The following is a 22919-nucleotide window of genomic DNA, read 5'->3' as shown; positions in this document are numbered from 1 at the left end:
GACTCCCGGGGAGGAATGTAGACCCGGCATCGTGGGATGGAGAACATCTTCTTGACCAAAAGGGGGATGTGAAAGGAAATGAAATAAGCTTCAGTGGCAGAGAGATTCCAAAAGGAGCCGAGAGGTCACTCTGGTGGGCACTCTTACGCACACTTTAGACAACCCTTTTTAGGTTCTAAACAATTGGGGTAGCTGGTGGTGGATACCTGAAACTATCAAACTACAACCCAGAACCCATGAATCTCGAAGACAATTGTATAAAAATGTAGCTTATGAGGGGTGACAATGGGATTGGGAAAGCCATAAGAACCACACTCCAGTTTGTCTAGTTTATGGATGGATGAGGAGAAAAATAGGGGAAGGAAACAAACAAACAAACAGAAAAAGGTACCCAGTGTTCTTTTTTACTTCAATTGCTCTTTTTCAGTTTAATTATTATTCTTGTTATTTTTGCGTGTGTGCTAATGAAGGTGTCAGGGATTGATTTAGGTGATGAATGTACAACTATGTAATGGTACTGTGAACAATCGAAAGTACGGTTTGTTTTGTATGACTGCGTGGTATGTGAATATATCTCAATAAAATGAAGATAAAAAAAAAAAAGAAATACAAGGGGACCTTAAAAGATGGAAAAATATTCTATGTTCATGGATAGGAAGGCTTAATGTCATTAAGATGTCAATTCTACCAAAACTCATCTACAGATTCAATGCAATCCCAATCAAAATTCCAACAACCTACTTAGCAGATTTGGAAAAGCTAGTTATCAAATTTATTTGGAAAGGGCAGGTGCCTTGAATTGCTAAAGACACTCTAAAAAAGAAAAACGAAGTGGGAGGACTTATACTCCCTGACTTTGAAACTTATTATAAAGCCACAGTTGTCAAAACAGCACGGTACTGGCACAAAGATAGACATATAGATCAATGGAATCAAATTGAGAATTCAGAGATAGACCCTCAGATCTATGGCCGACTGATCTTTGATAAGGCCCCCAAAGTCACTGAACTGAGTCATAATGGTCTTTTCAACAAATGGGGCTGGGAGAGTTGGATATCCATATCCAAAAGAATGAAAGAGGACCCCTACCTCACACCCTACACAAAAATTAACTCCAAATGGACCAAAGATCTCAATATAAAAGAAAGTACCATAAAACTCCTAGAAGATAATGTAGGAAAACATCTTCAAGACCTTGTATTAGGCGGCCACTTCCTAGACTTTGCACCCAAAGCACAAGCAACAAAAGAGAAAATAGATAAATGGGAACTCCTCAAACTTAGAAGTTTCTGCACCTGAAAGGAATTTCTCAAAAAGGTAAAGAGGCAGCCAACTCAATGGGAAAAAATTTTTGGAAACCATGTATCTGACAAAAGACTGATATCTTGCATATATAAGGAAATTCTACAACTCAGTGACAATAGTACAGACAGCCCAATTATAAAATGGGCAAAAGATATGAAAAGACAGTTCTCTGAAGAGGAAATACAAATGGCCAAGAAACACATGAAAAAATATTCAGCTTCATTAGCTATTAGATGCAAATTAAGACCACAATGAGATACCATCTAACACCGATTAGAGTGGCTGCCATTAAACAAACAGGAAGCCAGAAATGCTGGAGGGGATGTGGCGAAATTATAACTCTTATTCATTGTTGGTGGGACTGTATAATGGTTCAGCCACTCTGGTAGTCAGTCCGGCAGTTCCTTAGAAAACTAGATATAGAGTTACCATTCAATCCAGCGATTGCACTTCTCGGTATGTACCCGGAAGATCGGAAAGCAGTCACACGAACAGATATCTGCACGTCAATGTTCATAGCAGCATTATTCACAATTGCCAACAGATGGAAACAACCCAAATGTCCTTCAACATATGAGGGGATAAATAAAATGTGGTATATACACACGATGGAATACTACACAGCAGTAAGAAGGAACAATCTCATGAAACATGGCAACATGGATAAACCTTGAAGACAAAATGCTGAGCAAAATAAGCCAGGCACAAAAAGAGAAATATTATATGCTATCACTAATGTGAACTTTGAAAAATGTAAAACAAATGGTTTATAATGTAGAATGTAGGGGAACTAGCAATAGAGAGCAATTAAGGAAGGGGGAACAATAATCCAGGAGAAATAGATAAGCTATTTAACGTTCTGGGGATTCCCAGGAATGACTAGGGTCTGTTAATTTCTGATGGATATAGTAGGAACAAGTTCACAGAAATGTTGCTATATTAGGTAACTTCCTTGGGGTAAAGTACGAACAGGTTGGAAGTAAAGCAGTTATCTTAGGTTAGTTGTATTTTTCTTACTCCCTTGTTATGGTCTCTTTGAAGTTCTTTTATTGAATGTTTTTTTTTTTTTTTTAATTTTTTTTTTCCATACAGTTGATTTAAAAAAGAAAAAAAAGTGAAAAAAAAAAAAAAAAGAAACAAGGGAAAAAATATATAGTGCTCCCTTGAGAAGACTGTGGAGAATGCAGGGGTACTGGCCTACCCCACCTCGATGGTTGCTAACATGACCACAGACATAGGGGGCTAGTGGTTTGATGGGTTGAGCCCTCTGCCATAGGTTTTACCCTTGGGAAGATGGTTGCTGCAAAGGAGAGGCTAGGCCTCCCTATAATTGTGCCTAAGGGCCTCCTCCCAAATGCCTCTTTGTTGCTCAGATGTGGCCCTCTCTCTCTAGCTAAGCCAAGTTGAAAGGTGAAATCACTGCCCCGCCCCCTAAGTGGGATCAGACACCCAGGGGAGTGAATCTCCCTGGCAACGTGGAATATGACTCCCGGGGAAGAATGTAGACCTGGCATCGTGGTATGGAGAACATCTTGACCAAAAGGGGAATGTGAAAGAAAATGAAATAAGCTTCAGTGGCAGAGAGATTCCAAAAGGAGCCGAGAGGTCACTCTGGTGGGCACTCTTACGCACAATTTAGACAACCCTTTTTAGGTTCTAAAGAATTGGGGTAGCTGGTGGTGGATACCTGAAACTATCAAACTACAACCCAGAACCCATGAATCTCGAAGACAATTGTATAAAAATGTAGCTTATGAGGGGTGACAATGGGATTGGGAAAGCCATAAGGACCACACTCCAGTTTGTCTAGTTTATGGATGGATGAGGAGAAAAATAGGGGAAGGAAACAAACCAACAAACAGAAAATGGTACCCAGTGTTCTTTTTTACTTCAATTGCTCTTTTTCAGTTTAATTATTATTCTTGTTATTTTTGCTTGTGTGCTAATGAAGGTGTCAGGGATTGATTTAGGTGATGAATGTACAACTATGTAATGGTACTGTGAACAATCGAATGTACGGTTTGTTTTGTATGACTGCGTGGTATGTGAATATATCTCAATAAAATGAAGATTAAAAAAAAAAAGATAAACTCCACAGAAACAATGTAACTTATATATGGAACATGATATATGTGGTATTTTTACTATCGTGTGAAACCTTGGCAGAGCCCTTAGAGCAGAAAAATTTCAAAATTTACAGTCCCTTATTTATCCATTCAAAAACTATTCATTGACTTCCCAGCATTGCTTTGACGTTGGGACTGAGATTCAAGAAAGACATTAAGTCATGTTCAAGAAGTTTAAATTGTATGGGGTGAATTAGATATAAGTAAAGAGTAAGAAAACATATTTCATTCAATTGGTTCAAACCAATAAAAAATAATGTAAAGTAATTTAACTACATTTACAATATAAAATACAAACATATAAAGAATATTAAAAGGTTATAGAACAATATGGGGAAGTTGACACAGGTACTTGAAATAAAAAAATGTATGTTGGATCATAGCTACACAGATAGATAGTAGATAAATTACAAAGATGATTGATAGCTACATATCAATGATAGGTAAATTTTCAGAGACTTACCCACTGAGAACAGATGATTGATATTCTCCAGCATCACTTCTCTGAACAGCTGTCTCTGGGATGTGTCTAGCAATGGCCACTCTTCCTCAGTGAAGTCTACACTTACATCTTTGAAGGACATTAACTCCTAATGTATCACAGAAATTTGTGTTCACATAAGCCCATCCTTAACAAAGTCACAAATTTGTGATGCTCAAAATGACAGCACTGAGGAAGCAGAGACTGTGTATATAAAGCTGAACATGTGGTTGAAGGTCCAGTAAGATTAATCTCAATGCTCAACTGCCATCTGCTTTTCAGATACACTCACAAACACAAACATTTTAAATACATACAACTGCACTGTAAAGGATTATTACATGACATGTGGTGTGACATAAACCTGGAAATTTCCCAAAAGACTTGACATCATGACTTTCTGAGGCTGATTATAATACTTGCTCTAGAGTATCCATTAACTTAAATATTTTCCAATTTCACATAAAACTATAGTCATCAGAAAGCAAGAAATATCCATGATATATCTCTTGAAAAATTGACTAGAGTTACATTATTACTGAATTGGATGATCTTTTCTCTCATTTATAACACTGTTTAACATTGTTATGCAGTTTCTACTTAAATTCATTTCACTGGCCTAATTATTAATGTAGCAGGGAACTTTGAAGCAATATCTAGAATTCCGCAGAACTGAAAAGATTTCACACATAACTCTGTATCAGTAGGTGCTGCCTCGCTCAATTCTACATAACTCAGTTGTTCATGATAATGTTAACTACAGTTGCTGTGTGATCAGAGGTCAGGGACCACTGAGACAGTTGTGAAAAATGACCTTAGTCTGACCATTCCTGTGGTAGAAGACCCCCATTCTCAAGTATTCCTAAGGGAACAATACTTCTTATGCATTGCATCCATTTATAAAATTTGAATAAAGTTGATTTACAAAAATTAACTGGGAACAATATTTGTAAGGAAAATTTTAGTTTTCTACATTTCAAAAAATGTGCAAATATATTCTATCAACACTTTAAGAAAATAAAATTGGGGAAAATAAATAAATGAATCCTCATTTACTTTTATTTCTAAACCTTCTCCAGTGCTCAGGTCAACAATGCCCAGTCTTATACCCCAGCACATGCAGAGCTGGATTAATTGAAAGCACCTGTGGAAATATCAGCCTCCCACTGACTGTTAACTTCTGCTCTAACTCATCTCTATCATCTAAGTTCACTGCAAACCTAAGCCAACTTCAGGCACTGGCATGATCCATGAAGGCATTACTTCTCCAATGAGGCCATAGTTTGGGTGAGAAAACGAAAACAATGCTCATCCCTTAAAAGAATACACAAACTTAATGGAGTCTGGAACAAACTATTGTAATGTTTGGAAGGTTATATCTTGATGAGCCCAAATTTACCATAAATATTCTAGAGTCTGGATAAATAAACTGAAGCTCAGATTCTTGTATAGCTCATGAATGGACTCAGAATGTTTATGCTAATAGGAGAAACCTCCCCATCTGCTGGCAACAGTGGTGTGACTTCAGGTAAAGAACTCCCTACTCACCTGTGGTTGCATTGTTAATAGCTCAGCTGACAACTGTCTTCCTTTGGATTTTCACTCAACAACTAGACAGGCAGTAGGTGAGCAAAGCTGAGAAAAGAGATAGAAGCCTTCAGACTCAAGTCTTGACCACAATTTGCAGACCCATCTGTCATGAATCCCAAATCCTTCACCTTGGAGTAAACCCAGTCCAATCAATATGGACACAAAATATGCTGTGAGAGAAATAGGGGGAGGTTTCTCCTCTCCCAGGGTCAAAACATAAGAGGTTCTGGCTTCTTTAGCAAATAATGAAGATATGAATACCTTCATTTTACAAATAAGGATATGAAAATTACTGAGTGTTATGTATTAACTAACCCATGGTGTTCAGGAAATTTTAATAATTCTCTTTCCAAAACAGGAATTCCTGACCCATGTCTCATATGGAATTAAGTCTCCACCATCAGAGAAAGCAGTCTGGAATTCTTCAGATATAATTATGCTTGGTTGATGCACTAGCATTGATTCTCCAAAATCCATCGCTGTACTCAACACTAAATTCTAGATCTCACTCCAATGGATTTGGATATCAAACAATTTTATGGTTAATTATGGGGTAGACCTATTCAAGGTCTTGATCAATTTGGAGGATCAATGTCTCCCATCATGCAAACCTAAGGATGAATAACCCCTGCATTGGAAAATACCAGAAGTATATGGGTTATAATGTCACTGTCATGTCCCACAAGCCTCATAATCTTAGAAGACTCAAAATATACAGAATGAAAAGATTTGGGAGAAAATCTATTTACTCAATCTGATACTTCTGTGAAGGGGTAGCTGAAGTCTTTTTCATCAGCTTCAACATCCCATATTTCCTTATTTATATATGTGAACTGATGTGTATAATGTAAATTCTCCTCTAAAACATCATTGCATACATTGCATGGATGAATAATGATAATGTGTCATGAACAGAGGTAGGATCAACTTACTCATTTGTACCTGAAAACCAGGGAAAAAATGGTTGTATTAAATATACTTGGAGAATTACATATTTTTAAAAATTTAATCCTTATCCTAACCCTGATGATGAAAATCAATTTCCCTCATATATTTCCTGAGAACAGTATTTCTGAGGCCCTTCTGAGTATTTACCTCATCAGTCAATAAACATCTGAGCATCTGCCAGATCAGCCCCATGGGAAGTGACTCTACCTGCCTTGTCCATTACTGCATCTGACACAGCACATTACTAAGCTATTGCTTTAGGTTGAAATGCAGAGTCATGATTCCTAGTACTTTCAGATATATCCTGATAATTGATTCATTATTCTACATTCTATAATCATTTCATGCCCCAGTTTTGAATCTCACATATTCTCCCATTTCACATTTCTTTCAGCAGATAGGATTAAACTCATAATAATCAAATGAATGTTGTAATTTGACAAATCACCTCAGTTTAGCAATAAAATCTCTACAATTATTCCTGCATTCAATCCATTACTTATTCTTTCTGTCTCATTGAAGGCGCAAGTTACCCCAGATTAACCTGTCTTTCCTGTTTCTTCAGAAACCATACCAGTGATTAAAATTGAAATCTTCACCAGCAACCTCTCTTGTCACAATCAATTCCCTCAAATTCATTTTCTCTTCTACTTGGAAACAAAATGCACCTGTACAATTTCCTCTCTTATGCCTGACATCCTGCTCCTCCTTTCACAATCAAACTGCATGACCACTGTTATCCTTTTCTCACACTGCTTCAAATGATGACTCACCAACACCACTAAGGATTCCTCTTAAATAAATCATGCAAACATTTCCAATGAGCTCCCCATAAATAAATCAAGTCTGTGGGTCTCAGACTATAACTGGGAACTAAAGAATTATTGGAACATGACCTGATTTTGGTAACTTTCTTTCTCTTAGACTTCTCTGACATCTGAGTTTCCTGGGTGTATTCAAGCTATTCTAGTCATTCCTTCCTCTTGTGTTCTGCATGGTACTCCTCAAACAATATTAGAGCATCTCAAGACTCAATGTTGTCCTCTCTACATACATTTCTAGAGTTGAAGTAACCGGGAAGTAAAAATTCACTTATGAATAAAATTTAAATATTTTTAAATAGTACTCTGATACAATAATATATGGAAATTCATAGTATTTATAAAATGGAAATATGTAGGCCAGCTCACATCTCATTGATTGGAAAACTCCACAGAGTCCAAAATTAAGAGGGGATATTGAGGTCAACTCAATTCTGAGGCAAGTTCAACAGAATAGTACAACTTTGCTCTCCCTATGAATTTCTGAACTACTCAACTTCTTTTTTCTATGGCAGAATTCAATGTCTATTTGTATTCCCTTTGTATAAGGAAAGGTATTTAATAAAACTAATGGGTGATACATTCCAGGGAAGAAACCCTGAATTGCATATATTGAAACTAATCAGGGTTTCATTCCATGGGACAGATCCTATTCACCTTGAATGGGTTTACAAGATAAAAAAAATTAAATCCTCATACAATGTTGGAAAACAAATGATTTTGAAAGCTAATTAGTCACTAAGTATTTTGCAGCTCATTCTTTATAACCTGGATCTATTTTGGACAAGGAGTAAGAAATCCCTGAAGGAAGGCTGGGATTAAAAATAAACAGATGAAGAAATATGAATATTTGTGATGGACATAAATGTGACAAAATGAAACAGATTACTGAGATGGGAAATTGAGGAGGAAAGTGGTGGGTCAGAGGCTATATAGTAGTTCCTAAAACTTTCAAAGATGTTTACTAACTCTCCCAAGATAAAATGGGAAGTCACTTTAAAAGTCTCTTTTTGCAGAGGTAAAAACTAAAATTTAAGTACCTATCACAGTGTTTTACATACTTTACTATTTTTTTTACTAAAAATTTGAATTTATGTTTGAGAGGAATTCAAGGGAGACACTTTTTTTAATCCCCTAATTTTACAAGATTTAAAATCTGAATATGGATGCAAGTATCACAAGAAAAAATACCGATATATAAGCCTATACTGATGTATATGTAGGAAAAAATTTTCTAAGAAAACAGGCAGTTGTTTTCCTATGACTATTTGCATATTTAATGTAGATGTTTCCCACACTGTACTGCATACCATAAAGAAATGGGCCTCCAAGTTACCTGCACACTGAAATCTCTTAGGAGTTTTGAAGCCAACAATGAAGAGGACCAGAACTAAGACATACCAGCTTGTTTAAAAGTGATCCTCAAAACTGCTCAAAGAGCTAAAGAAAAACATGGATGAAAATGAAAGGAAATCACAAAAAAAGAGAGATGAACACAAAGAAAACACAGTGGAGATACAGCAAGTATGAAAAAGAATGAGACAGACATGAATATCACAGTAACAAAAATAAAATAAAAATCTGCAGAGTTTCAAAAACAGATTGGATTCCCCCATGAAGCTTGTTACTGCAAAGGAGAGGCTAAACCTGCTTATAATTGTGCCCTCCCCATGAGTGCCTGTTTGTTGCTCAAATGTGGCCCTCTCTCTCTAAGTCACCTTGGCAGGTGATCTCATTGCCCTCCCCCCTCCATGGGACCTTACTCCCAGGGGTATATATCTCTCTGGCCACACAGGATATGACTCCCAGGGATGAATTTGGACCTGCCATTGTGGGATTGAGAACATCTTGACCAAAAGGGGAATGGGAAATGAAACAAAATAAAGCTTCAGTGGCTGGGAGATTTCAAATGGAGTTGAGAGGTCACAATCTCCTTATGTACTATATAGATAACACATTTTAGGTTGTAATTATTGGAATAGCTAGAAGTAAATACCTGAAACTACCAAACTCCAGCCCAGTAGCCCTGACTCTTGAAGATAATTGTATACCAATGTAGATTACAAGGGGTGACAGTGTGACTGGGAAAACCTTGTGGATCGTACTCCCTTTATTCAGTGTATGGATGGATGAGTAGATAAATGGGGACAAAAACTAAATGAAAAATAGGGTGGGATGGGGGAAGATTTGGGTGTCCTTTTTATTTTTTTATTCTGATTCTGATTCTTTCTGGTATAAGGAAATTTTTCAAAAATAGATTGGGGTGATGCACAACTATATGATGGTACTGGGAATAGCTGATTGTGCACCACGAATGACTGTATGGTATGTGAATATATCTCAATAAAACTAAATTTGAAAAAAAAACAAAACAGATTGGAGTCACTGTGGGAAGATGGGGAAGTAAGAAGCTCTAGGAATCAGTCCCTCCACCAAAGAAATGATCAAACTGATAGGAACTACTTGAATCAATTGCTTTGAAAATCCAGAGTCTTGGGGCACATGGTACAACATGCAGCAAAGAGCAGGAGGAAGATGTTGGAAAACTGTAATAAATACCAATGAGTTCCACTCTTCCTGAAGCAGTTACCATCCCTGTTATCCCAGCATCATGATAGGCAGCAATGGGGCATGGAATTTGGGCTCCTGGGAAGCCTGCTGGTGCCATGGTAGGACATAAAGACTTGGTCCTCCAAACACTGGAGGTGTGTTTTCTGATCACAGATCTGTACCTTTGAGCAGGTACTTCACATTGCTGTGGCCCAGCTCTGAAGTTGCCATTGTTTCAGTCCCACTCAGAAAAAGCACCTGAGGAAGTTTAAAGACAGCAACCTTCCTCAAAACTACAGAAAACAGTTACAAGGCTGCATTAACCAGCCAAGTGCTGAATCAAGAAAACACAGCTTCAAAAGCCAAAGAAAATGCCCCTGACCCAGTTGCTACTCCCCCAACCTCACCCCCTCCACAATACAGGGTACAACCAACTTGCATTTGCATTGTGGGTTCCAGGCTCAGTTTCACAAAGACAAGAGTGGTCCCTGTGTGCATACTGAGGTGCACATATGTCAGTACCAATCTTTCAGGTAGAAGTCTGAGAAACTGAGTCTGGGAACATGTCTTGGGCATATTCCCAAAATTTGTCCTGAGGCCAGAGAAGCTCTAGGAAGACAGCTGGGATAGTGTGAGAAACAAGTTGAAGCAGCCTGGAGCAAAGGATACTCTGCATTAAGTATCACAAGACAGCACCCAGGAGGGGGACGAGGGCTCTTTCAAAAGGAGAAGTGGTGGCATTCATTTAAAATCCTGTTAACTGTAAATGGGGAATTCCTATGCCATCTAGCAAGCCCAAGGCCAGGAAAAGAAGCAGATTCTCCAGCTCCAGCTCTACATAGTCTCAGATATGACAGAGGACCATACACTTCCCATCTGACTTGGACTGAGCTTATTGTTCAAAAGGAGACCATTAGCCAAAGCAGAGCCAATTTGCAGAAAGGGAAAGGTGGTTTTTGCCTTGGTTTATTTGTGTTGATCAGCTTCTAGCAATCAAGATAATCTTATATAACTAGCAAGGTACAAACTTAAGGAACAGACAGCTAAGAAAATAAATCCCAGAGTTGACAGTTTAAATTATTAAAATGTACAGTGTATAACTGAAAATTCCAAGAGAAAGGAACAGGAAATGATGGGTCACCTGAAGGCAAAAGATAAAAATCCCAAAACCATCCAAAAAGACCAGACTTTGGACTTAGTGGAGAAAGACTTTAAAAAAATGATCTTCAATATATTCAAAGAGATAAAGGAAAACAGAGAAAAAACTAAAGGATTTGAAGAAAAATAAAAGGAAAAGTAAGAAAGAACAGGCAGAGCCTAATAGATTTGTGGGACACAATCGAGCATAACAATAAATGCATTAGGGGAGTAACAGAAGGAGAAGAAAGTGGTAGGAGGAATATTCAAAAAAATAATGGCATAAAACTATGCAAGTTTAATGAAGGACATGAATATGAGATTCAGAAATCTCAGCAAACTTCACACAGGTTCAATACAATGATAACCATACCGAGACATATAGTAATCATATTGTCTAATGCCAAGGACCTGAAAGCTGCAAGAGAAAAGCAACAAGTTATCTACAAGAGAATCCCAATAAAATTAACTTCCAATTTATATGCAGAAACCATGGACACAAGAAGGCAGTAGCATGAAATATTTACAGTGATGAAAGAAAACAATTTCAAACCAACAATTCTATATCTAGCAAGGCTTCCTTCCTTGCTGAGGGAGACAGTAAGACATTCCCAGATAAAAGGAGGTAATTACAAGACCTATCCTAACACGAAGACTAACGGAGTTCAGCCTGAAAGGAAGCCTACTAGACAGCATAAAGCTCTGATAAAGGTAACATTATGGGTAATTTCAAATAACAGTACTATAGTATTGTATTTTTTGTTATACAACTCCACTTATTTCTTACAGGTGCTAAGATGAAAATTCATAAAAAGCAATGACAAATTGTTTTGGTTGTCCAATGTACACAGATATAATCTATAAAAAGTACAAAATGTGGGGAGGAAACCAAATAGAATTCTATGTAAGTTGGTATCTAATCAAATGATTGATATATATTCAGGATACTGAATTTCAACCCAATGGCAACAAAAAAGAAAACAAATGAAAAAATTTTTCAGAAGGAAATGAGACTCAAAATGGTACAATACAGAAAATATCAGACATAGGGAAATAGGCAGTAACAGAAGAATTGAGGGTGAACAGGCATGAAGACAAAATAGTGAAACAGCAAAAGAACATACTTCATTACCAGTAGTTCTTTCCAATGTAAATGGATTCATTCTACAGTCAAAAGGCAGAGACTGAGGATAAAAAAAACACATCACAACTATATGCTCTACATAAGCAACTAAAATTCAAAGACTTAACTAAGTTGAAAGTGAAAGGATGGAAAAAATGTATACCATGGAAGTCACTACCCAAAGAGAGCTGGGATAGCTGTATGAATATCAGATGAAATAGACTACAAGTCAGAAACATTTACAAGGGACAAAGAAGGCCATTAAATACTGATAAAGGGGTAAAGCTAACAAGGAGACCTAACAATTATAAATATATATGCATCTAACAGCAGAGCCTCCAAATACATGAAGCAAAAATTGACAGATTTGAAGGGAGAGGTAGACAGTTTGGTATTAACAGTAAGAGATTTCAATAAACCACTTTCAATAAGAGTCTATCCCTCCATCCATAAATAAATAAAGTCTCATATATGCATGCAATGGGATATTTTTCAGCCATAAAAAGAAATGAAGTTCTGATTCATTCAACACAGATGAACCTTGAAGATTTCATGTGGAGAGAAATAAGATAGACACAAAAGGACAAAAGTACAATCTCCCTGATATGAACTAATTTTAAGTGAGTCAGGAAATAAAACTTATAAAACAAAACAAAAAACACTGTACAACACAGTGAGCCTTATTGTAAATGACAGACTACAGTTCATAGTACAATTTAAAAAATGTTGTCTTGATTTGTAAGAAATGTACTACACTACTGCAAGGGGATAATATGGTAGTATCTGGGAACTCTATATTTTATGATTTTCCTCTAAACCTATAACATCTCTAATAAAAAAAGAATGGGGTTGACTAAAGAAAGAATCAGTGAACTTGAAGATAAGAGCTCATACCTGCCAGTCTGAGGAGCAGAAGGAAGATAAAATGAAAAGTGAACAGAGCCCAAGAAACTTATGGGACAATGTGGTGGACTGGTACTGCACATACCCCAGAAAAATGTTCTTAAATCTAATCCATTTCTGTGGTTGTGGACTCATTATAACATTTGGATGAGGCTATTCAGTTAAGGTGTGACCCACCTCTTTCAGGGTGGGTCTTAATCCTCTAGCAGAGTGCTTTATAAAGTGTATATTAAAGGGAGAGAAAGAGAAAGAATGAGAGTGAATGAAAGCCAGAAGCTGAAATAAATGAAAGAGAAGGGAGAGACAAGCAGATGTGGTCATGCACCTCACCAAGTGGCACAGAAGCCAAGGATCACCAGCAGCCAGTCTTCAGGAAGAAACAGCACCTTCATGAGGCCTTGATTTGGACTTTTTCATGACCTCAAAATTGTCAGTTTCTAAGCTAATACACTCTCAGGGTTTAAGGTGAATCATTTCATGGTATTTGCTTTGAGCAACCTAGGAAACTAAAACAGATTTTGGTACCAAGAGTGGGGATCTGCTATTGTGAATGCAAAAATACAGAAATTTTGGAGATGGGTTAGGGTAGAGGCTGCAATTGCAAACTGTTTGATTTAAAAAAGGCTTATTATTGCTTTGAAGAGACTGTTGATAGAAATACAGATGCTAAAGGTACTTCTGATAAGGCCTTAGATGGAAATGATGCATGTGTTACTGGACACTGGAGGAAAGGTGATCCTTAGTTTAAAATGGCAGAGAACCTGGTCAAATTGGGCTCTGATATTGGGTGGCAGGCAGCACTTAAAAGTGATGTGCTTGGATATTTAGCTAAGAGTAGAAAATGCAGACTGATTTCTCCTTGGAACTTATATAAAAATGTGAGAGGAAAGGGATGAGCTGAGAACTGAAATATTGGGATCAAAGAAACCAGAAACTGATGGGTTGAAAAATAATGAGTTTAGGAAAGGAATGTCCACAGAGAATAGTGCTCAATGTAAGGCTTTAACTGAATATGGATCCAGTCAGCCATTTCAGTGTAAATCAGGATTGGAGGTGCAGGAATACAGAAAGGATCTATCAAAAATCCTGTCTGATGGATTGGTCCCCTGTGCACTAAACACAAAACCAACAAGCTTTAGGTGAGATCTGTTTGAATGGACCCACTGACAGCACGGACTGCCAGGCTGGACTAAAAGGGCCAGAGAAGGACAGACTGAAGGAAGTATCACTTCAAGGGCAGAACCATGGAAGTGCTTTTCAAACCAAGAAAGCCAAGATTAAAAGGCATTAGTCCTGTTACTGGAGTTCTTTATAAATGGAATGAATACAGAGAGAGAAAAAGATAAAGCCACAGAGGAAGGAGCTGAAAGCAATAAAACCACGAAAAGAAGGAGGAGACCATCAGACACTTCCATGTGTTTTTCCATGTGGCAGAAGAGACAGGGATCACTGGAAGGTCATCTTCAGGAAGAAAAGATCACCTTGATGCATTGATTTTTGGCATTTTCATAGCCTCAATACTGTAAGCATATAAGCTAATAAATTCCCGTTATTTAAGCTGAATCATAAAACAGATATCAAACATACCAATATATGCATTGTGGAACTCACAAAAGGAAAGGAAAGAGAAAGAGGCAGACAGAATATTCACAAAAATAATGGCTGAAAGCATACCAAATTTGATGAAAAAACTGTTTATATACATTCAAGATGATCAAGAAATACCAAACAGGATACCAAACAACCACACCGTGATATGTTATGGTCAAACAGTTGGATGCAAAGAAGAAGAGATAATATTAACCAAAGAAGCTTATAAATAAAAGGAAAACACAAAACACTGTAAAACAGCCCTAATGTAAACTACAGACTAGAGATAGGAGTTTTATAAAAGAAAAAAGGACTTTTCTTAATCATAGGGTAATCATGTATGTGGGTGTATGGACACTTTCTTCATAATTTTTCTCTAAACCTACAACTTTGATAATTAAACATTCCAATTAAATACACTGTATCTGACAAAACTCTCTCATACTCACAGAGAAACAAAAGCTGAGGGAGTTTTAACGCCAGGCAGGTAAAAAAAGGGATGCTAAATATACAAATGATAGCAGCCACATGAAGAAATGAAGTTCTCAAGTCAGGGATAAATGCAAATGACAGTATATTGCATTTTGGTTTGTAAATCCATGTTTTACTTCCTACCCAATCTAAAAGACAAATACATAAAATAATGAATAGCTGGTTTTGAACATGTATTGTATAAACATGTAATTTTATACATATAAGTAAAGGGATGCATGGGTGTAAGGAACAGTTTGTGTATAATATTGAAGTTAATTTAGTATCAGAAAATGAGATTATTATAGATTTAGAACGTTACATTTATGCCCTATGCTTCCATTCTGGTGACCTACTTGCCCTAGCATTCCTCTTTCAGCTTTACATACAGAAATCTTTGTTCAATGTACTTACTATATTTTTCCTACCATCACACAGTATTATGTTATCCATTTCTAGATCTATACAATCAATCTTGTTGAACATTCTATACTCTTTCAACATCAAATGCCTGATCTCTACCTTCTTTGAATAGTGTAAACTGTCTGAAGGACACTGTGGTGGTTTCAGAAGAAGCTAATTATGTGGGTGCCATAAGGTCCTGCAATCTCCTTATGGACTATACACTTGGAAGATCTGAGAGCAGGGACATGAATGGACATTGGCACACTAGTGTTTATGGCAGCAGTACACACAATTTGCAATGGATGGAGGTGGCCTAAGGGTACCTCGACTGATGAACAAATGGTGAACTGTGGCATATGCATACAATAGAATATTGAGTAGCTGCAAGAAGGAATGAAGCGTTGAGATATGGAACTAAGTGACTGGATTATGAGAACGGCATTTTGAGTGAAATACGCCAGAAACAAAAAGACAAACATTAAAATGCCTAACTAATACGGACTAACTATAATGTGTAAATTCTGAGAACTGAATCTTAGAGCACAGCTTATCAGGGAAATGCTTATTGTAATGGTCCCTAGATTGTAAGCTCTTACAGCAGTCACACGTATTCCTGAGTTTTAATGGGTAGCAATAAATTCTGAGACTCTGCGTTCTTTGGGTATAACCTGGTCAGTCTCTGGAACTTTGGTATCTGTATGACACTGAAACTCAAAGTTAGAGCTTGTCAGCTATGAATGTCAGTATTACCTGACACAGCAACTATCAAAAAAGCAGAAAAGGAGTTTTAGATCTCAATTACAGACATGAATGAAATGGATCTGGTTAGGAATAAGGCACATCAGGTCAAAGGGCAAATGACGATACTGACGGTGTTTTTTCTTTTAATTAAAATTTATTCACACACCATACAGTCATCCAATGTATACAATTAACTGATCACATTACCATCATATAGTTGCTCATTCATTGCCCCAATCTATTTTTTGAACATTTTCCTTGTACCAGAAAAAGTGAAAATAAGAAAAAAAATAAGAGTAAAAAAACACTCAAATCATCCCCTCTCCTGCCCTATTTTTCCTTTAGTTTTTTGCCCCCATTTTTCTACTCATCCACCATATACTGGATAAAGCAGAGTGTGATCCACAAGGCTTTCCCAATCACATTGTCACCCCCTGTAAGCTACATTGTTATACAATCATCTTCAAGAGTCAATGCTACTGGGTCATAGTTTGATAGTTTCAGGTATTTACTATTAGCTAATCCAATTCATTAAAACCTAAAAAGTTATCTATATACTGCATAAGACTGCCCACCAGAGTAACTTCTTGACTCCATTCAGAATCTCTCAGCCACTGAAACATTACATTTCATTTCACATCCAACTTTTGGTCAAGAAAATCTTCTCTGTCCCACAATGCCAAGTCCAGATTCCTCCCCTGGAATCATATTCTGCATTGCCAAGGAGATTTACACCCGTGGTGTCAGATCCCACATAAGGGGGAGGGCAGTGATTTCACCCACCAAGTTGGGTTAGCTAGAGAGGGCCACATCTGAGCAACAAAGAGGGATTCAGAGGGAGACAGGCACAACTATAAGCAGGCCCAGCCTCTCCTTTGCAGCAATAGGGTTCTTAAGGGCAAGTCCCATGACAGAGGCCTCAACACATCAACTCACCAGTCCTCAATGTTTGTCAGAACATCAGCAACCATTCAGCTGAGGAAGCTCAACACCTCTGCATTTCCCCCAGCTCCACATGAGGACTCAGCATATTTTTTGTTTTTTTCTTTAAAATTAACTTTATCAAAAAATTTTAAAAAATGATAAAAACCATTCAAACAAAACCATTACAAAGCAATAAGAAAAAACAAATAACCAAAAATAACTATATTACTTCCAATATGTTTCTACTCTACCCCAAGATAATATACAGACTATAATACAGTAAAGGAAAAAGAGAAACAGATAACCTAAGACAACCACATTTTTTGTGAACTTGTTCCTACCATACCTATCACAAATTAATAAACCATAGTCATTCCCGAGCATTCCCAGAATGTTAAATTTACCCATGATAACTTATCCGTTCATTGAATTGGGTTGTTTCCATGGAGATGTGTCCCATCCAATTGTAGGTGATACCTTTGGATTGTTTCCATGGAGCTGGCCATTCAGCAAGGGTCAGCGATTGGTTAGTGGAGCACTTCCAAAAGAGCCACACAGGCCCAGACTTGCTGAGGCTGATACTTAGACATGTTTGGAGTTGTGGGCCCCTGATGATGGCAGCTGCAGCCCAAAGTCATTTTGGAGAATGCCATTTGAAACACAACCTGGGAGCAGATGCCAGCCATGTGCCTTCCCAGATAACAGAGATTTTTTGGATGCAAATTGCCTTTCTCCAGTGAAGGTACCCTATTTTTGATGACTTACCTTGGACACTTTTGGCCTTAAGATTGTGTAATCAATAAATCTTTATAAAAACCAATAAATTTCTAGTATTTTGCTTAATGGCAGCATTAGCAAACTGGAACAGGGTACTTTTGGCATCTTAACATATAGGTACTCCAATACATGAAGAGGGGATATCTGTTTAGTTCCTCTTAAATTCTTTCTGCAATATTTTCCAGTTGACTTGCACAAGTCTTTTATATCCCTTGGTCAAACTTATTCTTAAATATTTTATTCTTTTAGTTACTTTTGTAAATTTAATTATTTTTTTTCATTTCCTTCTTGGATTGTTCATTGATGGAAAATAACACCCTGATAGTTCTATATTGAACTTTAACCCATTAATTAGTTCAAGTAGCTTTCTTCTAGATCTTCTTTCTATTTGTATACTGAGAATCATGTCATCTGTGAATAGGGGGAGTGGTACCTCTTCTTTTCCATTCTGTACTCACTCGATTTCATTGTCTTTCCTAATTGCTCTGGCTAGAATCTCCAGTAAAATGTTGAAAGGCAGTGGTGAAAGAGGGCATCCTTTTCTTGCTCCTGATCTGGGGGGAAATCTAGCAGTCTTTCACTGATTAGGAAGTTACCTGTAGTTTTTCATATATGCCTTATCAGGTTGAGGATTCCAATGCTTTTTGTGTATTTTAATCTAGAAAGGGTGCTATATTTTGTCAAATGCCTTTTCTGTGACAAATGACATCACCATGTCATTTATTCCCTTCATTCCTTTAATATGGCGTATTGATTTTTTTATGTTGAGCCACCAATACATTCCTGGCATCAAATTGGAGATGGTATATAGTAATTTTAATGTGCAGTTGGATTTTGCTAGTATTTTGTTGAGGGTTTTTGCAGTTTATTTTCACTAGAGATACTGGATTGTATTTTGTTTTTCTGAAGATTTTGGTATTAGAATGATGTTGGCTTTACATAATGAGTTGGAAGTAGTTACTTATTCCTTAGATTTGGAAGGTTTTCAGAATTAAAGGTGTTAGTTTTTCTTGGAGTATTTAGGAAAATAAACCAGTGAAGCCATCTGATGCAGGACTTCCCTTTGGTAACAGGAATTTTTTTTTTATTACAAACCTGTGGGTTTTCAGAAAAATCATAAATTAAATACAGGATTCCCACATACTGATGGATAACTAATACTTGTATTGGCATGGAACACTTGTTACAACTGATGACAGCACATTTTTATAACTTTACTATTAATTATAGCTCATGGTTAAACTTTGGGTTCACTGTGTACTGTAGTTCTATGGACTTTCAAAAAATTCTTATTGTGATACACAATCTAACATTTTCCCCTTTTAATTATATTCATATACATACTTCAGTGCTGTTAACTGCATTCATAATGTGCTACCATCACCACCATTTATTTTGAAAACATTTCCTTCATTCCAAATAGGAACCTTGCAAATTTTAAACCTTAAATTCCCATTCCCTATCAATACCCCTTCACAAGGCAACCTACATTCTAGATTGTGACTATATGAGTTTCCTTATTCTAATTGTTTCAGATCAGTGAGACAATACAAGATTGTCCTTTTCTGTGTGGATGATTTCATTCAACATTATCTTCAAGGTCCATCCATGTTGTCAGACATAACAGGATTGACATCTTAATATTTAGTATTCCAAACCATAAATGCAGAATGTCCTTCCTTTTCCTTCAGATTTTGATTTCTTTCAGCAATGTTTTGTAGCTTACCTTGTACAAATTCTTTACTTCTTTGGTTAGATTTATTCCTATATGTTTGATTCTTTAGTTGCAACTATAAATAGAACTTCTCTTGATTTTTCTAGCCAATTTTTCTGTTCATCCCTTCTGCAGAAAAATATTGATTTGTGGGGGTTAATCTAGTACCCTGAGTCTCTACTGAATCAATTTACTACTTTCAGGAGCTTTGTTATGGATGCTTCAGGAATTTGTGTACATAGAATCAAATCAAATGCAAATAAGTAAAGTCTTGCTTCTTCCTTTCCAAATTCGGATATCTTTGTTTTTCTCTTGCCTGATTGCTCTAGAGACAATTTCAAGTCCAATGTTGAACAGAAGTGCTGACACTGCGCATCCTTGTCTTCTTCCTGATCTTAAGAGGGGCAACTTTCAGTCTTTCACCATTAAGTAGCATGTTAGCTGTGGGCTTTTCATATACACCCTTTATCACCTTGAACCTTTTATTACAAGTGTTCTACATGTTTTTATTGTGAAGAAAAGTCCAATGACTTTTCTGACTCAATTGGGATTTCCATGTGCTTTTTCCCCATTCATAAGGTTAATGTGCTGTATCCCTTGATTTGTTACACTGAACAAACCTTGCATACAAGGGATAAATCCCACTTGATCCTGGTGAATTATCCTTTTAATATCCTATAGACCTGCTAGTATTTTGTTGATGATTTTTGCATCTATATTCATAAGAGATATTGGTCTGTAGTTCTCTCTTGTGGTACAGTTATCTGGCTTTGGTATGATGGTGATGTCCTTGTAAAATGAATTGCAGATTTTTTCTCCTCCTCAATATTTTTGTAAGAGTATGAGCAGAATTGGAATTGCCTTGGAATGTTTGATAGAATTCCTCTGTGAGGTCATCTGGTTCTGGGCCATTCTGTGTTGGGGAGGTTACTGATTTTGATCCAATCTCTTTACTACTAATTGGCTTGTTCAGACCTTCTATTTTTTGTTCTTTATAGGTAGTTTCTAAAAAATGCCATTTAATCTAAGTGATCTTATTAGCATACAGTTCTTCATAATATTTGTTACAGTGCTTTTTATTTCAGTCGGGTAAGTAGTAAACTCCCTCTTTTCATTTATATTTGTGATTTATCTTTTTGTCTTTGTCAGTCTACCTAGAGATTTGTTCATTTTATTGATCTTTTCAAAGAACCAATTTTTGGTTTGTCAATTCTCTGTATTGCTTTTTCTTCCCTAGATTCTCTGCTATTATTTCCTTCCTTCTGCCCACTTTGTGCTTAGTATGCACTTGTTCTTTTAGTTCTTCCAGTTTTGGGGTTAGGTGTCTGACTTGAGTTCTCTCTCCATTTCATTGTAAGCATTAAGAGGTATAAATTTGCCATTCAGCACTACCTTTGATGTATACATTTTCATATGTCCTATTTTCAGTTTCATCAGTGTCAAGATATTTCCAAATTTCCTTTATGATTTCCTCTACAATACATTGGCTATTTAAAAGTATACTGTTTAATTTCTAAATATTTGTGCTTTCCCTTTTTCTCTTTCTGATTTTTGGCTTCCTTCCATTGTGGTCACAAAAGACAAATTGTATGATTTGAATACTTTTGAATTTCTTGAGATGTTTCCTAATCTAACAAATGGTCTCTCCTGGAGAACGATCTATGTGCACTATAGAAAAAGATGTACATTCTACTGTTGGGTATAGTAATATTCTATGTATCTTTGTTAAGCCTAGTTGGTTTAAAGAATCCTAGTCTTGTACCTCCTTATATATCTGTCCAAATATTCTATGTATTTTGAAAAGGGTGTGTACTGGTTTTGAGCTGTTATGTACCCCACCAATGGTCATGTTCTTTTAATCCATTCTTGTGGGGGAAGCACTATTGTGGGTGGGATCTTCTGGTTAGGCTATTTCAATTGAGGTGTAACACAGCCCCTCAAGGTGGAGACCTGTGTAAGAGGATGAAAGACAAAAACACTGAGAGTTTAGAGAAAAATGTGCCAGAAGCTCAGAGACATTTTGGAGAGAAGGACCAGCAGACATTACAATGTGTCCTCCCATGTAACAGAGGAATCCTGGATGACAACAGCCTTTCCTAAGAGAAGGTATCTTCCTCTGATATCTTAAGTTGGGAAATGTTCATGGCCTTAAAACTAAATTGTAACTAATAAATTCCCATTGTAAAAGCCAATCCAATTCTGGTATACTGCATTCTGGCAGATTTGGCAAATGGTAACAGGTGTATTGAAGTCTCTTACCCAAGTTGATCTATAGATTCAAAGTAATAGCAATAAAAATTCCGAACACCTATTCTGCAGAAATGGAAAAGCTAATTATCAAATTTCCTTGGAAGGGTAAGGGGCCTCAAATAGCCAAAAAAATCTTGAAAAAGAAGTGGGAAGACTCACACTTCCTGACTTTAAAGCATATTATAAAGCCACAGTAGTCAAAACAGCAAGGTACAGGCATAAAGATAGCAATATTGGTCAATAAAATTCAATTGAGAGTTCAGAAATAGACCCCCACATCTCTGGTCAATTCATTTTTGACACGGCTCCTGATTCCACTCAGCTAGTACAGAACAGTCTCTTCCATAAATGGTGCTGAGTCTTCCATAAATGGTGCTGAGAGAACTGGCAATCCATAACCAAAGAATGAAAGGGAACCCCAATCTCACTCCCTATATAAAAACTAATTCAAAGTGGATCAAAGACCTGAATATTGGAGCCAGTACCATAAACCTCCCAGGAGAAAATATAAGAAAAACCTTCAAGACACAGTGATTAGAGGTAAGTTTCTTAGGCCTTATACCCAAAGCACAAGTAACAAAAGGAAAACCAGACAAATGGGGTCTCCTCAAAAGTGAATACTTCTGTGCATGAAATGACTTTGTCAAAAGGGTGAAACGGCAGCAAACTGAATGTGAAAAATTATTTAGAAACCACATATATGATAAAGGTTTGATATCCAGAAAATAAGAAATCCCACAGCTCAGCAAAAAGAAAAATGACCCAATTAAAAAAAAGGGCAAAAGATATGAAAAGACATTTTTCCAAAGAGGACATACACATTTAAAAAGTATACTCACACAGTATTAGGGAAGTGCAAATCAAAACCACAATGAGCTATCATTTCAGTCACTAGAATGCCTGATATTAAACAGCAAAACACAAGTGTTGGAGAGGATGTGGAAAGACAGGAATACTGACTGCTGGTGGAAATGTAAAATGACACACACTGTGGAGGATGGTTTGGTGGTTTCTCAGAAAAGCTAAGCCTAGAGCTGCCTTACAATCCAGCAATCCAACTACT

General features: G+C 36.8%; 1 protein-coding gene across 6 annotated transcripts in view; it reads right to left on the bottom strand.

Moving 5' to 3' along the window:
* LOC119524542 (zinc finger protein 596-like) overlaps nucleotides 1-22919 on the bottom strand; it is an 89663-nt gene that overhangs the window by 14138 nt on the left and 52606 nt on the right. For 4 of the 6 annotated variants that reach the window (XM_037823220.1, XM_037823225.1, XM_037823222.1 and 1 more), the window contains exons 2-3: nucleotides 5461-5547; nucleotides 3895-4021 (exon numbers count right to left, since the gene is read on the bottom strand). The exons of 1 other annotated variant lie outside the window; for it this stretch is intronic. In XM_037823220.1, coding sequence (XP_037679148.1) covers nucleotides 3895-4021; nucleotides 5461-5472 — 139 coding nt within the window. In that variant the 5' untranslated portion in view covers nucleotides 5473-5547. Of the gene's footprint in view, nucleotides 1-3894; nucleotides 4022-5460; nucleotides 5548-22919 lie in introns of those variants that run through there. One more of the 6 variants, XM_037823223.1, reaches the window with a different exon arrangement.

The sequence above is a fragment of the Choloepus didactylus genome (genome assembly GCF_015220235.1).
Source record: "Choloepus didactylus isolate mChoDid1 chromosome 11 unlocalized genomic scaffold, mChoDid1.pri SUPER_11_unloc2, whole genome shotgun sequence".
Classification (NCBI taxonomy): domain Eukaryota; kingdom Metazoa; phylum Chordata; class Mammalia; order Pilosa; family Megalonychidae; genus Choloepus; species Choloepus didactylus.
Note: the sequence above shows the minus strand (reverse complement) of the source record. Positions and strands in the feature narration are given on the sequence as shown.